General features: G+C 41.6%; 1 protein-coding gene across 2 annotated transcripts in view; it reads right to left on the bottom strand.

Moving 5' to 3' along the window:
• RABEP1 (rabaptin, RAB GTPase binding effector protein 1) overlaps positions 1–16,779 on the bottom strand; it is a 51,577-nt gene extending 34,798 nt beyond the window's left edge. The window contains exons 1-2 of one of the 2 annotated variants that reach the window (XM_026063588.1): positions 16,742–16,779; positions 15,930–16,045 (exon numbers count right to left, since the gene is read on the bottom strand). In XM_026063588.1, the coding sequence (XP_025919373.1) occupies positions 15,930–16,045; positions 16,742–16,764 (139 nt within the window). In that variant the 5' untranslated portion in view covers positions 16,765–16,779. Of the gene's footprint in view, positions 1–15,722; positions 15,769–15,929; positions 16,046–16,741 lie in introns of those variants that run through there. The other variant, XM_026063589.1, reaches the window with a different exon arrangement.
• Positions 16,780–17,108: the final 329 nt, after the last annotated feature.

The following is a 17,108-nucleotide window of genomic DNA, read 5'->3' as shown; positions in this document are numbered from 1 at the left end:
CTAGCAGTTAAGGCATCCCATTCTGCAACTTTAAGGTTTGGGAATTATACTTTTAAAATATCTTTATTCGTTAGCTCAGCTGTTGCCCCAAGATAAGTCAGGGCAACTAGTGAGAGCCCTTTAAGCGACAAAGACTGATTGGCTTTCTTGGACTGCAGCACCAAATCTGATAGGTATCTTCACAGCAATAAGGGGGGGGGGGGAGATTTTGTGGAAAACAATCAAACTGCCACAGAGAAACATAATTTTGTACATAAAATGGAGAAATTCCAGGAGCAGTGCCAAAAGTATTTCTATTAGGTGCTTCTTTCCAAAACCCTGGGAATTCAGTTTTCAGGCACAGGACCTTCCCCTCCTGCGTCTGAAGGCCGAGCACCAAAGCGCTACGTTCTCGAAGGCTGAGGGCAAAGAAACAAACTGACAGCTACTGACCTAATAACTATGGGAGAAGAAAGTATCGAAAAACTACGAGCTAAAACCAGATGCCATATTCTCTCCTGTCTTCAGTTCTGCGCTTTCACTAAAAGAAAGTCTCTCAGACTACATGCAGACAAGCGTGCCAGAGATCGCAATCTATGGAGCATTAACAGTCCATGAGACCAAATCCTCCTCATTTCCAGCAGGTGAAGATCCTGAAGGGAACACGTACATCAGTATTTCCCAGTATTTATTTACCACATAAGCAATTGCTCCGCTGGTATGACAAGCAGGGGGAATGGTAGGACGTTGTTAAGACCCAGAAAGATTGCTACAATGTGCCCGTTACTGAAAAAGGTGTAATAACACCCAATGAAGCTATAAAGTAAGCACAAGTATCACCAAGTAAGACGCACAACTGACCCTGTAATATTGATCTTCATGTGCAATATAGACTTTTTTGTGTCTCAAGTAGTATAGGTTTGGTTTGGGTGCCAGAAGGTTTCATATTGCACACTTCAGAATTCAAATGCAAAACAGAAATAAAAGAGGAGCTAGAACAAAATCCCCTTCCATACTACAATGCCTTGAGAAGATAATGTTCCTTTAAGCAACTCACGGTCTGCTCTGCAAAAGCATTTTATGGACATGTTCCAACTTCATCATGCAGAAAAGCTGAATCACTTCTTTTCAGTTATAGCCTCTATATAGCACAAGCTAGATACATAAAATATTGATCCATCAGAAGTGTTTACATATCACATAACCAACACACTTCCCACCAAAAGCAAGTGCTGAAAACATAGTAGAAAGGCTACTCAACTTCAGCAGCATCAAACATTTAGACTAGCAAACAGGTGGAATCAGAGTTAGATCTTATAGTAGCAAAACTCTGGTCAGTCAGCGCTGTTCAGATTTTGTGACTTATATTTGCTTTTAGTTCCAGATGTAAGAGCAGTACCAGAGTAAGAGCAGACATGAACAAAAGGATTTTTAAAAGCACAGCTATATTTTACTGATTGCCAATTATGAAGGCTTACGGTGATAGAAGATACAGTACTTAATCTCTCCAACTCAGTATCAGATATAAAGGTATACCTGGATACAGAACTGAAGAAATTATAATCTTGCTTTTTGATTATGTTAAGAATCAACACATCTGTTTTTCTGGCCAGCATCTCCTGTCTGGACTGTGCGAAGCAAACTGCAGAGGGGTACGCTCCAGAAAAAGAAACCTGCAGTAAAGACCAGACACTGAGAGCAAGGCTTCAAACGAGCTAGGAAAGCAGCTGGACCACAAACGGTAATGGAATAGTTTCCGTGGAGCCAGGCCCAGGCAGCAAAAAAGCGAAAGAGTTGCCTTTGACCTCTTGCTGAAGCCTTCCAGCGGGGAAGGGCTGGCCCGTGTTTCCGCTGCCCGCTGACCCCTGCGAGCCGCGGGTGCTGCGGGGACGTCGGCGCCCTCGGCCACGAGGCAGAACGGCTCCGGGGTGCTCCCGGGCGCGGAAGGAACGCGCAGGGGGCTGTGGCCCCGCGTAGCCTCTGCCACCCGCAGCTCCTACCTCCAGGAGGGAAAAGCGACGCGCTGCTTCAGAGAGGTGGTGTTGATGACACCGCTTCAGCTCTCGCGGGGAAACTGCCACAGGCACTGCAACTCGCTCGAGCTTTACGCCGTGGTTCGGAGCAGGCAGCTAAACGCGAGGCGTTCAGCCAAGGAGGAGCCGGCCTCCGTCCCCGGCTTGGCCTCCGTCCCCCGGCTCGGGCCTGCAGACACGCGCACGAGCTCGGAACAAAACCAGAAGGCTGCTCACCTTACAGACGGTATTTTGAAGACCACGCAAACAACTGATCAATTCCACAACTGCTAATTCTGAAAGTTATAAATGAAGATGTTTTGAGCCGCAGACAGCAGCAAACCTCCCTCAGAGAAGCCTCAGGTGCTTGTGTACTGATGCTCCTTCCCACCTTTCCTCCGCAGAGAGGCAGCAGCAGCTGTGCCTGCTCCTCTCGTGTGAAGGAGTTGGGCAAAGCAGCACAATTATATTTCTTTTGAAGATTAGAGTTGCTGCTGCTGAGGATGGAAGGAAGAAAGGACCCTGCAAGTGCTTTAAGCTGGGAGAGCAACAGATTCAGCCTTTTTAAATCCTCCCACCCAAATGGAAAGAGGGACCACAGGAGTCCCCACAAAGCAAAGCACGAAACTAAAACTTCAAATATTTACCTTTTTACAGTATTCCCCTTCTCTACAACCTGACAATTAAGTGTAAAAATAAAAACAAAACAAAATAAAACAGAGCTCTGGCTGCTATCACGATGAACAACCGGCATTCAAAGAACAGCGAAAGCTCACCAACACAGGCAACTATGCATTAACATTATTCTTTTTACTCAAATATTAAGTTTAAAGTGTTTTTAGCATATGCATTATGTATACTGTTTGGGACCTAACAGATCTTAGTTTTCTGAAAATGGAAGAAGAATTTTTCACTAACAGTACACACATTTCAGTAATATAGGATGTTCTCTTGAGAACAGTAACAGTTGTGTAAGATGTCAACCCCCCCCCCCGAAACGTGTGTGCGTAGAAAGTAAATAAAAAAAGGTTTACTTTCTAAGACATCATTACAGCTACATTTTTTCTACGAAGTATAAAATACTAAATCTTCTCAAAAGTGATTTTCTTACACATGGGTAAGATTTGTATGATAAAAATGGATACATACACTCCACTTTCCAAAATAAAAGTGTGAGCCCAAACTGAAATCATCATATGTAGGTAACTGACTGCAGGCTGAATTATACAGATTAAGTCTGCCTGAAGATGCACTAATGGCAATGGCAAGAAACTGAGCAGCAGTAGATTTTTAGTTAGGCCTTTGTCATTTTTAGCTGAATTCTAGGTCTGAATTTAGGTCTAAATCATCTCCCTATAGCACAGCTGAAAATGAAAACTCTGTATTTGCCAAAGACTATCAGTTTAAAACAAACCAAAAATACGCCCACCCTCCCTCCACGCAGACACATATATACATTTGGATCATATTCGTGCATTTGCCAGTCGCTGACGCTGTGTTCCCACTTCCATGCACGGAAATGCAGCCATCAATATTTAACGACACAGATGAAGTATATAGTAAACAAAGCCAGAGAGACGGTCAGCTCCTGGGGAACTATGCCCGACTGAAAGAGGATCTTCTATTCCAAACAGGAGATCAGACACAGGCACAGGACACGCTGTATTTCTTATGAGCAGTAGTATGGAAGACCCAGTTCCCTAGTTTGAGCCCTAATTCATAAAGAAACAGTCAAAAATCCAAAAGACCCAATTTCTTAACTCCTGAAATAGCACTGCGACGAATTTAAATTAAATTTGATACGCCAAATTGAAAAACAAACCAAAACCAAAGAACCTAACTTTGCCCAACTATTTATTAGCTGTATATAGGCTCCAGAGTATCCGAGACAAACAGATTACTGACGACACAGACATGCCAATTGAATTACTACCTTTGTTTCTAATGAACAACATGATTTTGCATAGACACTTTCCACACCAGAAGCAGGGTTGCCTGTGCTGTCTCCTTATTTAACATTATAGCAAAGAACACCAAACTCTATTAGGGGACTCAACAGAAGGGCAGCAAAATTCATTCAAGAGTAGTCATCAATTTTCAAGAAAACTGAGAGACAATACTGAGTACACAAATAAATACTCTGGTGAAAAAGATAAAACTTTCCCTTAACCCTAACATAGCAAAATTTGAATTTAAGCAAAACACAAGAACAACAAACATGCCTTACTGACTGCTTACTTTAAAGCTGTTTCACAGATCAGCTCCCCAAAGGACTAAATATTATCTATGCCAAAGTTACCAGTTACACAAACATACAGTGGCCATTCCAGAACTAAGACCGACAAAGCCGATTATCAATAAGATTATTTTTGAATACTAGGTCTATTTATAAAATTAATGCCACAAAGCTTTCCACTTGATATGTCATGTTTCACACTTTAAATCAAGAGTTCAGTCCTACACAACCAAAAGCTGAAAAACAGATCAGAAACAAACTATAAATATGTATGAGAAATATTTTAGAGACAAAAAAGAATCGCTTCTGTCATCTTCCAGCTCTTCCTTTTCCTGTTATGATTGCTAGAGACACAGGTATGAAAAGAATAAAAACGTATGGCTGGCCACTGTTCTTTATGCTTATTCCCTAACAGTAGCAATTTTCATCTGCCATGCCATCATATTGGAGAGACACTGATGTTACCATACAAATTTTGTTTAAAAAGTTCAACAAAAAACATAACTGCTTTTGCTGAAAAAAATAGTCTAAAATAATCAGCCACTGGGTTGCATATTCAGACTGCAGAAAGCTTTTCAGTACTGGTCAGCGTACATTTTCTAGTTTTATCTGAGGATGGAGAATTACAACAGACTTCAGTTGCCCCCTCAGTTTTCAGAGCAGCAACAAACCCCTCTGGACTATCATAGCTCTTATTTCCTGAGAAGTTCACTGCATGCAGCGATGGTACAAACCCCCCTAACCTGCAGCTGTGCGATGGAAGACATGCTGTTGCTTGCCAAGAGGATCCCCAGCAAGTGGTTCTGCAGAAGTGACTCTTCTGCAGTTCCCCGTTTTGGGGCAGCTTGACTTTTAGAAACACTGTTCCATTTGTCGAGCAATTACCAGTTGATTGTACAGCTGCAGGTTATTTGACACCCACAATTCATTCTGGGCTGACTAAGCAATCACAAGCAGACATTCTGGTACAAATTTAACGCTATATACATAAATACTTGGTGCTGTTGACAAATGCAGCTATCACAATGCACAGAATTGAGCATTGCTGCATCATATCAGTTACAGCATCTTCCTATTTACTGCAGTAAAGCAACAATTGCAGTGTCAAAAATATTCAGCTGAGCACTGCATGTTAAACATCTAACCACATTATAAATGTTATATTAACATCAGGTGAAACAAGTTGCATTATACCATTAGAAGCTGAAATTAGTATTACCTTTTCTCTGAAGCTGAATGACTCAAACATACCTTTCCAATAGAAGATGTGGTCTTCTCAGTATCTATTCTTGAGTCTTTTTTTATTTTGTTTTTTTGTTTTATTCACTGTATGGCATGCTACAGCAAGGTTCTCAGCAGGAAAAAACAAACTAACAGTATTAAAATAATTAAAATCTAAAGAAATGGAGAAGGTATTTGAATCACAGAATAGTGAATACTTGGGATTGGAAGGGACCACTGGAGATCATGAACCCCCTGCTCAAGCAGCATCAGCTAGAGCAGGTTGCCCAGGGCTGTGACCAGTCAGGTGTGGAATCTCTCCAAGGATGGAGACTCCACAAGCTCTCTGGGCAACCTGCTCCAGTGCTGAATCACCCTCACAGTGAAGAAGTGCTTTCTTATGTCCAGATGGAAAAGATGGGAAGAGTCTATCCATAAGACAAACATGAAAGAAAAGAAACCATTTCAGAAAATAAGGGTTGTTTAAATGGGTTAGTTAATTAATCCTGCACAGTTGAACGGTATACACAACAATGACCAAGTGATGTGTTTCACATGATAATGTGAAAACCTATATTACTGTTTATGACCATCTTCATCACCTTAAAATAATTCAGGCAGTGTTTTATGAGAGTTACTTGCATTTCACGGGTGCATCTTTAAAGATCTTGCTCCTGCCTATACCAGCTGGGGTCGGCTGCTATTCAGCATGAAGCATCGTTTCAAGATCAGCACCAAAGCTACATCTAGTGTGGTACTGCTGTTTTAAATCAATGCAGAAGTGCACAGCAGGCAAATAAACATGAATTCCTGGTTCAAGTCAAACACTGATGATTAACAAAAATGCCACTAAGTACTTATCAATAAGACAAGGTATTGTCCTGTATTTTTGATGTGCAACCATTTCTACTGTCCTTCTGCTTGGACACAAACCAGGCTGTTGCCATTCTGGAGTCCAAGTCTCCACTCCCTGACACTGCAGGGGCACTCAGTGAAGGGAAGTCATGCCTGACTTCCAGTCTCGATAAGCCCACTTCATGTGATGACTAATGCTCCTCATCTCTTCCACAGATTTAGTCATTCTGACTCCAGGTAACTTAAGCATAGTTTTAAATGTATGCTTAGTTAAATATTATTTGAATTAGAATGCAACTGAGCAGTATTCACTCACATTAAATGTCACAGGAATGCCATTAATCGTGTATGTCCCTGTTGGCAGAAGTTGGCCTGAATTTTTTTCTAGCAATTAATCTTTCATTTGCTAAAAGCACCTTTTGTTTCTAAAGGCGCTCCAGTAGTGTAATCTTGGCTTTCTCCTGCATCACTATCAGCCTGTCTTTCCCTACCTCCCTCAACGTACTCGCAGGGGCTTTTGCTTCCCCATTTCACCAGGACTGCCGCCAGACCATTCTCAGTTAATGCACATGCTATTTTTTAACTTGATGTGTGAGGGGTCTTGTGGTCATTAGTTTTTCTCTACTCCGTTTCTGCCATTGATGCTTTGCAGGGAAATGCTATTTGTTAGCATTTTTCAAGAGAATCAACCTTGCTCTCTGCCCCATCACTTAAGTGATAATGGAAACAGGGCAGCAGTGGCCTGATTGCTAATGACTTCAAGTCAACCAGACATCACAGTAGATGGTATCCCACAGAAAGTATCTTGGTTGCATGTGGTCATACTGCTGCTGTGAAACCTTTTCTCTGAAATGCGATGTGAATAGGCTTGAGTACACATTTATCTCAAAAGTCTGCTGGACCGCAAACTACAGTTAGCTGAACACAGAAACTTTGAATTTGTCTATAAAGACATGAAATAGAGAGAACTGAGTTACCAATGCGATCACAATCATTAGTATTTTCATGAGGCTTCAATTTAAGAAAAAATAAATAAAAAAGTCTCCACAGAAAAAAGAAAAGCTCAATGACTTCTTGAGTTTACAAAGGGTCTATTTACCCTACAGGCTGTGTACATTTACTCAACCGAGTCACCGTTTGAGCAAACAAGCGTGTGGCCATGGCAGCACAAAACCTAGCAAAGGTTAGCTACCCAAGCATTGGTCAGGTTTCTCTAAAAGGGTTCATCGCTAGTGCCGAGCATCAGGCTGCTATGATTACACCACTATCAGCTTAAAGCTAGCCTAGGTAGATCTACGTACCCTGCAGTCACAGTCTGACTCGATTCCCTTGGCAAAGCTTTTCAAGCCTTTAACACAATGCCTAATCCGAAACAATGCATCTATCAAACATGTCAGCGTTCAGCCAGGCTTTCACCACTCCTTTTATTTCATCAGTCTGCCCTACCTCATTAACTGCCGAGCTAAACATTCAACGCCAAGCTATTTTAGACAGACACCCAGAGGGGGTTCTTGCTACCTGCAACGAGACCACCAGCGGTGCCATCCCTTCTAACCCCCTTTCGCAGTATTTCAAAGCAAGTCCCGCTAAACAGTCAGATAGCTTAATTCTTCTTAACCAACATAATATTAAGTTAATTGATTTTGAAAAAAATGAGTCTTTGTATTTATGCAGGAATGCCTCCGCCAAGCTTTTCTGTACTACCAGATCCCATCATTTGCATCAAAAAAACCATGAAATCCAGATTAGGATTAAACTACTTGCAATTACTCTCAACAGTGAGGTTTTCAGAGTACCTTGAATTGCAAGAAAAACAAAATTTAAATAAAGGTTATTGTCTGCTTTAGTAAATCATCAGAAATTTGCTTTTCTGACCAAACATTCTTATTTCAAATTAACAGGCAGTTAGGGAAAGACTCTGACATTCACCTCACTATACAGGAGACCACTTACACATTGCTCATTTTGAACAACACTGGTATAAACGTTTTCTTAAAATGTGAACAACTGTTAAATCGAGACAACAAACTTAGTACTGATTTTCTATCAGGATAATTTAATTGCTGACTCATTTGCAGTAGGAGGGGAAAAAAAAATCCCTTAAACTCCTTATCACATATTTACCACTTTGCCTACAGATTTATTAATGGTTGTCCTCTTTGCGAAAAAAGTGAATAAAATGTGACTCAGCTCTCTGGAAAAAAAACTCCCTACTGCATTGTTCTCTTCGATGAAGTAATTTAATATATAAAACAAGACCATTCCATTAATCTGAAAATTCCCCCAGATACCACCAGTCTAAGATCTTATGCTTTTTTACCATTTGTCGCAGGGCTTATGATCTAAGTATAGCTTTGATAGCATTAAGGCTACAGACATCCCCAAATACTCTGCCTCCCAATTTCTGAGCAAAAAGGCAAGTAAAAGACAACCTAACACTTAAAAATTCAAAGGAAGGCAACAAAAGTAAATTATTCAATTGAACAGATAAGCACATAACTAGAGTGACAGTACATGAAAATGATACGCAGAGAAAAAAAAAAAAGTTGTCACTATTTGGGAAAGCTATAGGGGCAATGGCTCCTCCAGTTTACTGTCACTACCAGTATGAAGAAACTATCATTTAAAGCAAATCAGCAACTTTCTGGGCATGTTCAAAAGCTTACATAATCAGTAATAGCATGCAAACTCATTTTCAGGTGTGCAGCTACCAGACAGCACTACTGTATTTTCACAGGTACCAGAAAATCAACAATAATTCATACATAACCCAAGAGTTATGAATGTGAACAAACATCATAAAAGGGAGCTGACACCAGATTTCTTACCCTCTATGGTTCCCTACCCCAACCCTACGTAATTTAGCCATCCAAATTGCTAGGCAGAGAATAAACTCAGAAAGAGAACGGGTGAAGAGTTACTTTCAAGTAACAGTAATTTCAGAAGCGTGAGTTATCAGCAGTGCAGGCCGCAGGCATGAGAATACAGTGCCTTAGAATAACCACTTAAAGGATATAAACCCTAATAAATGGCCTGGAAAACATGGCTGCCAGATGTATTCATGGAGATACCGCGGTGATAAATGCAGTATGACAACTAATAAAGGATGATTAACATCATTATTTGATACGAAACAGGATACAGTCCCCATCATTCAGAGTAAGGTTTCTACAGCAATTTAATACTTTCTCTGAAAATAACAGACAACTCCTCCCCCAAGTCTCTATAATCTGTTTCTTAACAGAAAACACTGCCATCATTCTATATATTCATATTTTTGTCACCACTTGTCAACCTACCAAAATCCTGAACAGTTAAACAGGAAGAAAATCCTCCTCCAGCATGAAATTTTCACTTATATTGCACCATTTAAAAAATGTATAATCTGCTTGGGATATAAGCAAAAGAGAACGTAACGACGTCTATTCAGCCTGCAGTTATGATCAATTCAGGTACCGGTGGTGACCTGAGAGGGAACCCAGCCCCGACCATGTACTCCTTTGTCCCCACCACGCTACCACGAGAGCCCCGGAGGCTGTGCGGTGACAGAGAAGCGATCCAGCCGAAAGCTGAACAAAAACAAACAGAAAATAAACACATCAATTTTCAGTCACATCTGATCATGCTCATCACTCAGCTGAACAGGCACCGTAGCTGGCACAAGCACGACAGCAAGGATGTAGCCTAGTTCAAGCTGACTGGGCAAATGAGTTTGAACTGCCCTTGGACCCAGCAGGTTCTCTAGCAACTCGGCTTCCAACAGGGGCAACCCATTGTCCCCTTTCCACCCAGTCCTTTCCTTCCGCTCATATTGCTACCACGTGGTCTCCACCCCTTCCTTCATGCAAGCTTTAATGTACAGCAAGTCTTTCACTGAATCAGTTACACTCATTAACCCAGCAGGACACTAAAACGAAAAAGTGAGTAGTTTATCCGTAGGTGAACGAGTTGAGCTGGCTCAGCAAAAGGTCCAACGTGCAGAGGTGGCACAACGGAAGCGGTGGGAACATGATTCTGGGAGCAGAAAGAGCAGGACCACCCCCCCCTTTCAGCAGCAACCATCTACATTGGTTAAGCTGTAACATGAAACCACAGCCTATGGTACAGTTTGATAATCAGCATAGACCTATCTAGTGCATGCTGCTTGCCAAAAGAAATAGCCTGGCCTTCCTTCTGCCCTGCACTCTCCCTGGTGGCAACACAGAGATGGGTGTAGTCATGCAGCAAAACCTTTTTTTAGACTTCATGACTGTCGTTTGTAAGTGATAAATGGCCTTCCTCAAATCCTGATTTCCATTCAGACCCTCTAGGGGAAGCTTGCAAACATAATCTGTATCAGAAAGCAAATTCCAAAGCTCAGATTTCCTATCAGTGTTTGCATACACACACACACACACACACACACTCTTTTTGTACAAATGCAACCGAACTGGTGTCTCAAGGATAGATGCAGTTACAAAACCTACAGCTGTAGGTAAAAATACATTGGAAACCACTTTTATTCTAGTATAAGGTTAGACTCACTTATTTACTCTCATTTTTAAAGCATATGTGCCAGTACAAAACCGCAGCTAGACTAGACCCTATCACGTGCCATCACCAACACCTCCTGAGGTATCATCAGGAGAATGTTAGCATCAGTGCCTCAAATGAATGTAAGCCTCGTAACATCAGGAGTTTCGCAACCATTTAGAGAACCAAACCATTTAGAGATTCAGTGTCTTAATCTCCAGTTCCATCTAAAAATCAAACAGAAGCTGTGAAGATCAGAGAGAAGATATAATATCTTCTTAGAAACACCAAGAAAGTACAGAATCTGGAGTTTGACTAATTGCAGCTTTCCCATTAATTTAGCACACATCTAGATGAAGACATATTAAGTGGACAATTTAAAAAAAATCCTACCTGAAACCAAAAACACTAAGAACCTGAGATGTATGAGGCAGGCAGGCTCAAAAGCAGCTGAATACCTGCTTTATTACTGATAGTAAAGCATGACTAAATCTTACCTTTTTAATGAAAAACTGGAGAGATCTTGCATGCAGAGCAAGTCAAAAACAGCAAGTAAGCTAAGAATCAGTGTAGCTAGGGAGCAATACTGTTTGGAAAAGAAAAGAGAACAAATTTTTCATGGAGGAAGTTCGTACAGTCATGAGATTTCTCTAGAGGAAGAAGAATGGAGGCTTGGAGGAAACAGATATTGAGGGCGTGCTCATCAGAGAGAAAGACTTTGTATAGAGGAGAGCAAGCCAGAAGACTGGATCGTCTGAAGCAAGGGCAGGGTACACAGGAGAGCCACAGACTGGAGGTTGTAAAAGGACTGTGTGACAGGGGCATCAATATTTAAAGAAGATGAGGTGATGCCTGGGAAGGAGGACTGAGGAAACTGGAAGATCAGCTGAAGAGCAGTGGTTGTCCAAGGCAAGGTCAAAGGAGCGTCTGTTCGGCTGGAAAGGAAAAATCTGAGACCAAAGGTCAAACAAGACCATGTTTCTGAGGAATAAAGCCAGTCATCTAACCACGTGGAAACAGAAATTGCCAGGGGAGACAGAAACAGATGTGAAGGGTGATTTGAAAGTTTTTATTTTTCTCTCTGCTGAACACAGAGGAGTTAGGCCAGGGAAGACATGCACAGTATGGGGAAGGGAGGGAGAGAAGAGATACCACAAGTCAGCTGACTGATGACAGAAGTCATGGCTGGAAGAAGGAGACATGAATGGAAAAAAAGAAAAAACATAGATGGCAATTCATCAAGTTTTCTCAATGAATGACCTGGGCACATGATAACAGAAGAAGAAAGCAATTGCAGAGAGAGAGAAGCTTCAAGCTTCCCTTCTGATACTGTGACTACCTAGGGAAGTTTCCTCTACTCTGACAGGTTAAATCAGAGATTTTTCAGTTCTTTTTTTTCCAAGAACCCTCCACATAAACTCTCCGTCATAAAAAGAATTAAAGCCTTCTTAAAAGGGTTATTTTTCTAGAGGCTCCATGGAAAGTAGCACAAAAGTAGCTCCTGAACAGCAGGGGTCTGAAGACCACAGGCCGGAATACTGCTGTTCTAACAAAAAAGAGGACGTATATCTTCATTTTGCACTTACAAGTTACTATTCAGACTAGAGACATTTTTATATTAACAGTTATGCAGTAATTCTGCATTCTTCAGGAACTATATGCACTGCTAATAAGGTGACAGGTCAATCCACAATTTTTCTCAACCGCCAGGTATATTTCAATAAAGTGATATAAAGCAATTCTCTTCTTTCTGGAAGATACAGAAACATTAACTAAGGGTGTACTATTCACTTGTTCCTCCTATGCCAACTTAATGATTTAATTTTTTCCAGATATAATTCACCATCATGCTTAACTGACTATACCATGACTAAAATTACACAATGCTTACACTATTTATAGAAGAACTTGCAGAGACTAGTACCATTAGCTCAGACACCACTAAACCAGATACTGAAAACAACTCTGCAAGTAAGGATTGCAGATCACTCAGAAGCACTAGACCTTTGGAGTGAAAGATGTTCCTCTTAAATACACCCAATGGCATTTATAGTTAGTCTTTTGTTCCAACTTTGCTCTCAGAGACTGCTTACAAGTCTGCTTACTAAGTGCTGCTTATCAATACTATCAGTTCTTATCTTGGAAGACTTCAGTCAGAGTAAAGCCATAATCTCATACTTGTTGGGTTTTTTTATACAAATTTTTATAAAAAACAAAAAAACCCACTTAAATATAATACTAAAAACTTCAAACATTAACAGTATTTTTTAATAAAGTGTTTGGAGTGAAAACCCCAGGAAGTTTGCCATTCAACCATCACATGTTATGAAGCAGGCCTATGGGATTCGGTCCGCTCCCACCCAGTGAGACGTTGTTTGTTTTAGCTTTTTCAAAGTTTTTAAACAAAATTCCTTCTTCAATTACTTCCAAGGAAGTATACACAAACCAGTTCCACAGTGGGAATCCTCCACCCACTACAGGACAGGGGAAAGTAACTATAGGATCTCATGGCATCTGGCCAGCAACGAAAGAGAATATTTACCAAGGCCATCTTGTCAGTGACGATGGTGAAGTAGAGGTGGCCAAGAAGCACTATAAATGGACAAAGAATTTATATTTTCCAGTGTTCAAACTGCAAGAGCGAGTTGGTCCATGTGCTAAAGTATATTCATTGTGCCTTCAGGCCAGTCGACAACTAATTATAAAGAACAGGGCCACGGCATTTTTCAAAATTAACAGAGAGATGTGGGACTTGGCTTCAAAAAGAAAACAGACACCTTGAATGCGCTATTTCCACTCCTAAGCAAACTGATCTGCTGAGCTGATCAAAACTTCCTCAGAAATTCTAAAAGGTAGAAATAGGCATGTTCTAGCTGTCTGTTTCCCTTTTGAAGCCACATCCCAAATCTGTCCACTGAACTGACACAGAAAAACACGCAACTTCAAAAAGATGTGTGAATTTGTGTGTTTTTTAAATTAAATATGTATTTGTTCAGTAATAACTATTAAACAACATAATAAACTAAAAGCAAGCAAGATGAAAGGGGGGGAAAAAGAATTTTTGGCACCTGGAAAGTACCAGTAATTTTGAAGTTACTCCCCAAGAGAAGAGTTTAACGTTTGACAATTACATCAGCAACACAGCTAAACTTCAGTGCTCAAACCCGTCCCCTACCAACCACACCCAGCCTTCGAGATGAGTAATAGCATTTTCAGATCCTTCCATTTCATTTTTAAAAGTGTTACATTTCTAATTATTTTCCTTAGAAGTGGCTAAGGATCAGGTTTTATTGATTGATTTTCCCCATGGCATTCCAGACGCCTCCACTAACAACGCTCAGCCTCTGGGATACGCAAAGGCTACAGCCACAGCAGCTCTTGGCTCTTGTCAGGATCCCGTATTATTTATTACCACAGGGAAACAATGCAGCTCGTGCTGCTCCTGGTGGTACTAAAATCAGCATGGCAACATCCTCCAATCTTCTACACAGAGCCGAGCAGTTCTTCCCACTCAGAACTGGCGTAATCTCCGACCACAAAAAAAAAAAATGCAGCATTTTTACCGATCTAAGCACCGGAGTAAGAACATGTTACCCCAATACTGTACTCCTTGCGGGCAAATTTTTCCTATAATATTTGATAGACTGTGACATTAGAGTTTCCTTTATCACAGAACAACCTCAACAGATGCACTATTTATCAGCCTGACTGTACTAACAGTTTAAGTTTACTAGTGCAATAAGAAGAGTTCAAGTAATTTGCATATCATTGTAATTCATTTTTTACTCTTGGAGAATTAATGTTTTATGTAACAGCGGTTTCATCTTTGAAGAGGTTTCCAGATGTGAGAGGGGAGTGATCTTAAAGCCTGAACTTTCTGATGGAGAAAAACTATGTCCGAATGCCTTGCTTGGTAGCCTCATTTTCAGAGATGACAAAAATCCAGATCTGAATTAAACCCAAGGAAGCTGAGAGCACACCACCTTCAAGAATAAAAATATGAAAAAAAATCAGGCATTACTGTTCCAGCCACGCAATCTCGACACTGCAAACATCAATTAAAACCTCCAAAAAGCCACCTTGACCAGAAACAATAAGGAGCACACACCTACTTGCAGCCCAGGTTGACATCATTAGCTAACAGTTAACAGCGCACCGCACAGAGCCGCACCAGCAGCCAAAGGACTCTGCACTTAGCCTTTCTGGGATTGTTATCATGTGGAAACTCTATTACCCCACACAAAAGAATTAGAGAGTTATCAACTTCTATACGAAGCCAAAGTACAAAAACGGGGTAGGACCTGGCGTCCATTCTTCTCCCTTTCTTTTTGCTATTTCTTCTCCTCTTACAGGGCCCATTTTCATTTCTGTATGAGCGTTAGAATAGAATAGGTATATTACTCTTACGTTGTCCCATACGTTTTATTTCTAATAGGATCTCTTAGACTTGCTTTGAAAAAAATCATAACAGATATATGTTACACAAATAAAGAATGCACGAGGTACTTAATGAATACTAGTAATTATAAAAAAGCCATGAGTTTTCCTTAGAGGAACATACTAATCCAGCGCTATTTTGTCATATATAGTCTTAAATCAGAGGTTACACTACTCCTTTAAGCAACAAATTCAGTGCAGAAAATTAAAAATGATAAATAATTCCTTTCTTCAACATTTTTCTCCACATTAAGAAACAACAGGGAAGTTTTACGACACACTTTTTAGCAAGCTGCTTAAAAATAAAACCAACAGGGTCTTGAGAACAATAGTATAGTAATCAAAGTGGATTAAAAAAAAAAATGGTCCCACTATTGCCAAAGGGGGATGGGGGAGAGAAGCCATTTTAGAAGCTCTAAATTCTTTAGTACAAGAGCACAGCAACCCCTTTCAGAATCCATCCAACTCACGGTTTTTCCTCCCCACACGCTTTACAGAGTCCTCATCTTCCAGCAGCTAGAAAGCATAAGACAGCAATTTGTACTTCTTACAAGGAGCACTCCATCACCCTGTCAAATTACTCGATTTTACTTGCACCCTTCTGTCAGTGCGGATTATTATTGCTTAGAAGAAGAGAAATGAATCTATCCAACTTGTAACATCTAATGTGCAACTACCTTTCCCAGGCAAGAAGCGGACCTTCGCACAGTTCCACTGCACGCCTGCAGTTGGATTCTCCACAAAAGCCAAGAAAATTTGTTGCGGATAGTTCAGCACCTCTTGCAAGAAAAGGCTAAAGAAGAACAATAACCAGTAGTTATTCACCAGAAAATACACCGAAGCAACCCATACCAACAGCGAGCTTTGGAGCACTACAGCACATAAATTCACCTTCCTCTTAGCGCTTTCAAGTGACAAGCATGTAATCGTAGACTTTAATGGAAAAAAAAAAATCTAAGCACCTTCTTCATTAAAAATCTGACCAGATAGACTGAGCTCCCCCAGGATAACCACCTTCTGGTTTAAGTGCACAAAAAAACCCCGCACACATGCAACTCCCTAGATATGAATTATTAAGAATATGTCATTGCCCTCTTCTAACAAAATACTTTCCCAGGAAAACTCATCTGCTCTCTAATAAAGAGAGCTCCCTCACGGTCTCATACCTGCGTAAACACCTACTCTTCAAGATGCTGCACACCTATTTTCCTCCCTATTTCTATGTTATGATGAGCTTCAACTTAAATTTTTTACTTGCTCTCCCTCACTCCTTCCCATACATCTCACACACTAAACATTCTCCCTTCACCCCCATATTTTAGAGGAAACGTTCCCTGCGGGTTTCACGACACGCATACCGGTCTGTAACCTACTCCAAGGGAAAAAAAAAATCTCCTCGCCTGTAAATCCTCCCGAAACAGAAACAAATAACCTTTCCACAACAAAACCCTTCAGGCAAAGCTCATCTTCCTCCTACACAGGTAAATACCATCTTGAGGGAAGAGCTGTCATTTTCTTTGTCTTTTGCAGCGCCGAAGCTCCGCGCAAGCACCCCGGCCTCAGCCCCCCGGGCCGCGGCGACCCGCGGCACCTGCCGCCGCCGCCGCCGCCGCATGGGCGGCGAGGCCTTGCCCGGCCGAACGGGGTCCACCCGGAGGGGGGCAGCGTCCCGCCCTCCCCTCCCGGCCCGGGGCCCGGCCGTGCCCGGGGCGGGCATCGCCGCGGGGCCTCGCCCGTGGCCCGGCGGGGGGGCAGAGCCGCCTTCGGCGGGGCAGAGCCGCCTTCGGGGGGGCACCGCGCAGCGCGGCCCCCGGGCGCTGCTCGCCCCCGCCGCGCGGCAGCGACGTTTACACACC

The sequence above is a fragment of the Apteryx rowi genome, unplaced genomic scaffold, assembly GCF_003343035.1.
Source record: "Apteryx rowi isolate R43461 unplaced genomic scaffold, aptRow1 scaffold_20, whole genome shotgun sequence".
NCBI lineage: Eukaryota > Metazoa > Chordata > Aves > Apterygiformes > Apterygidae > Apteryx > Apteryx rowi.
This window is presented reverse-complemented; position numbering and strand designations above follow the sequence as displayed.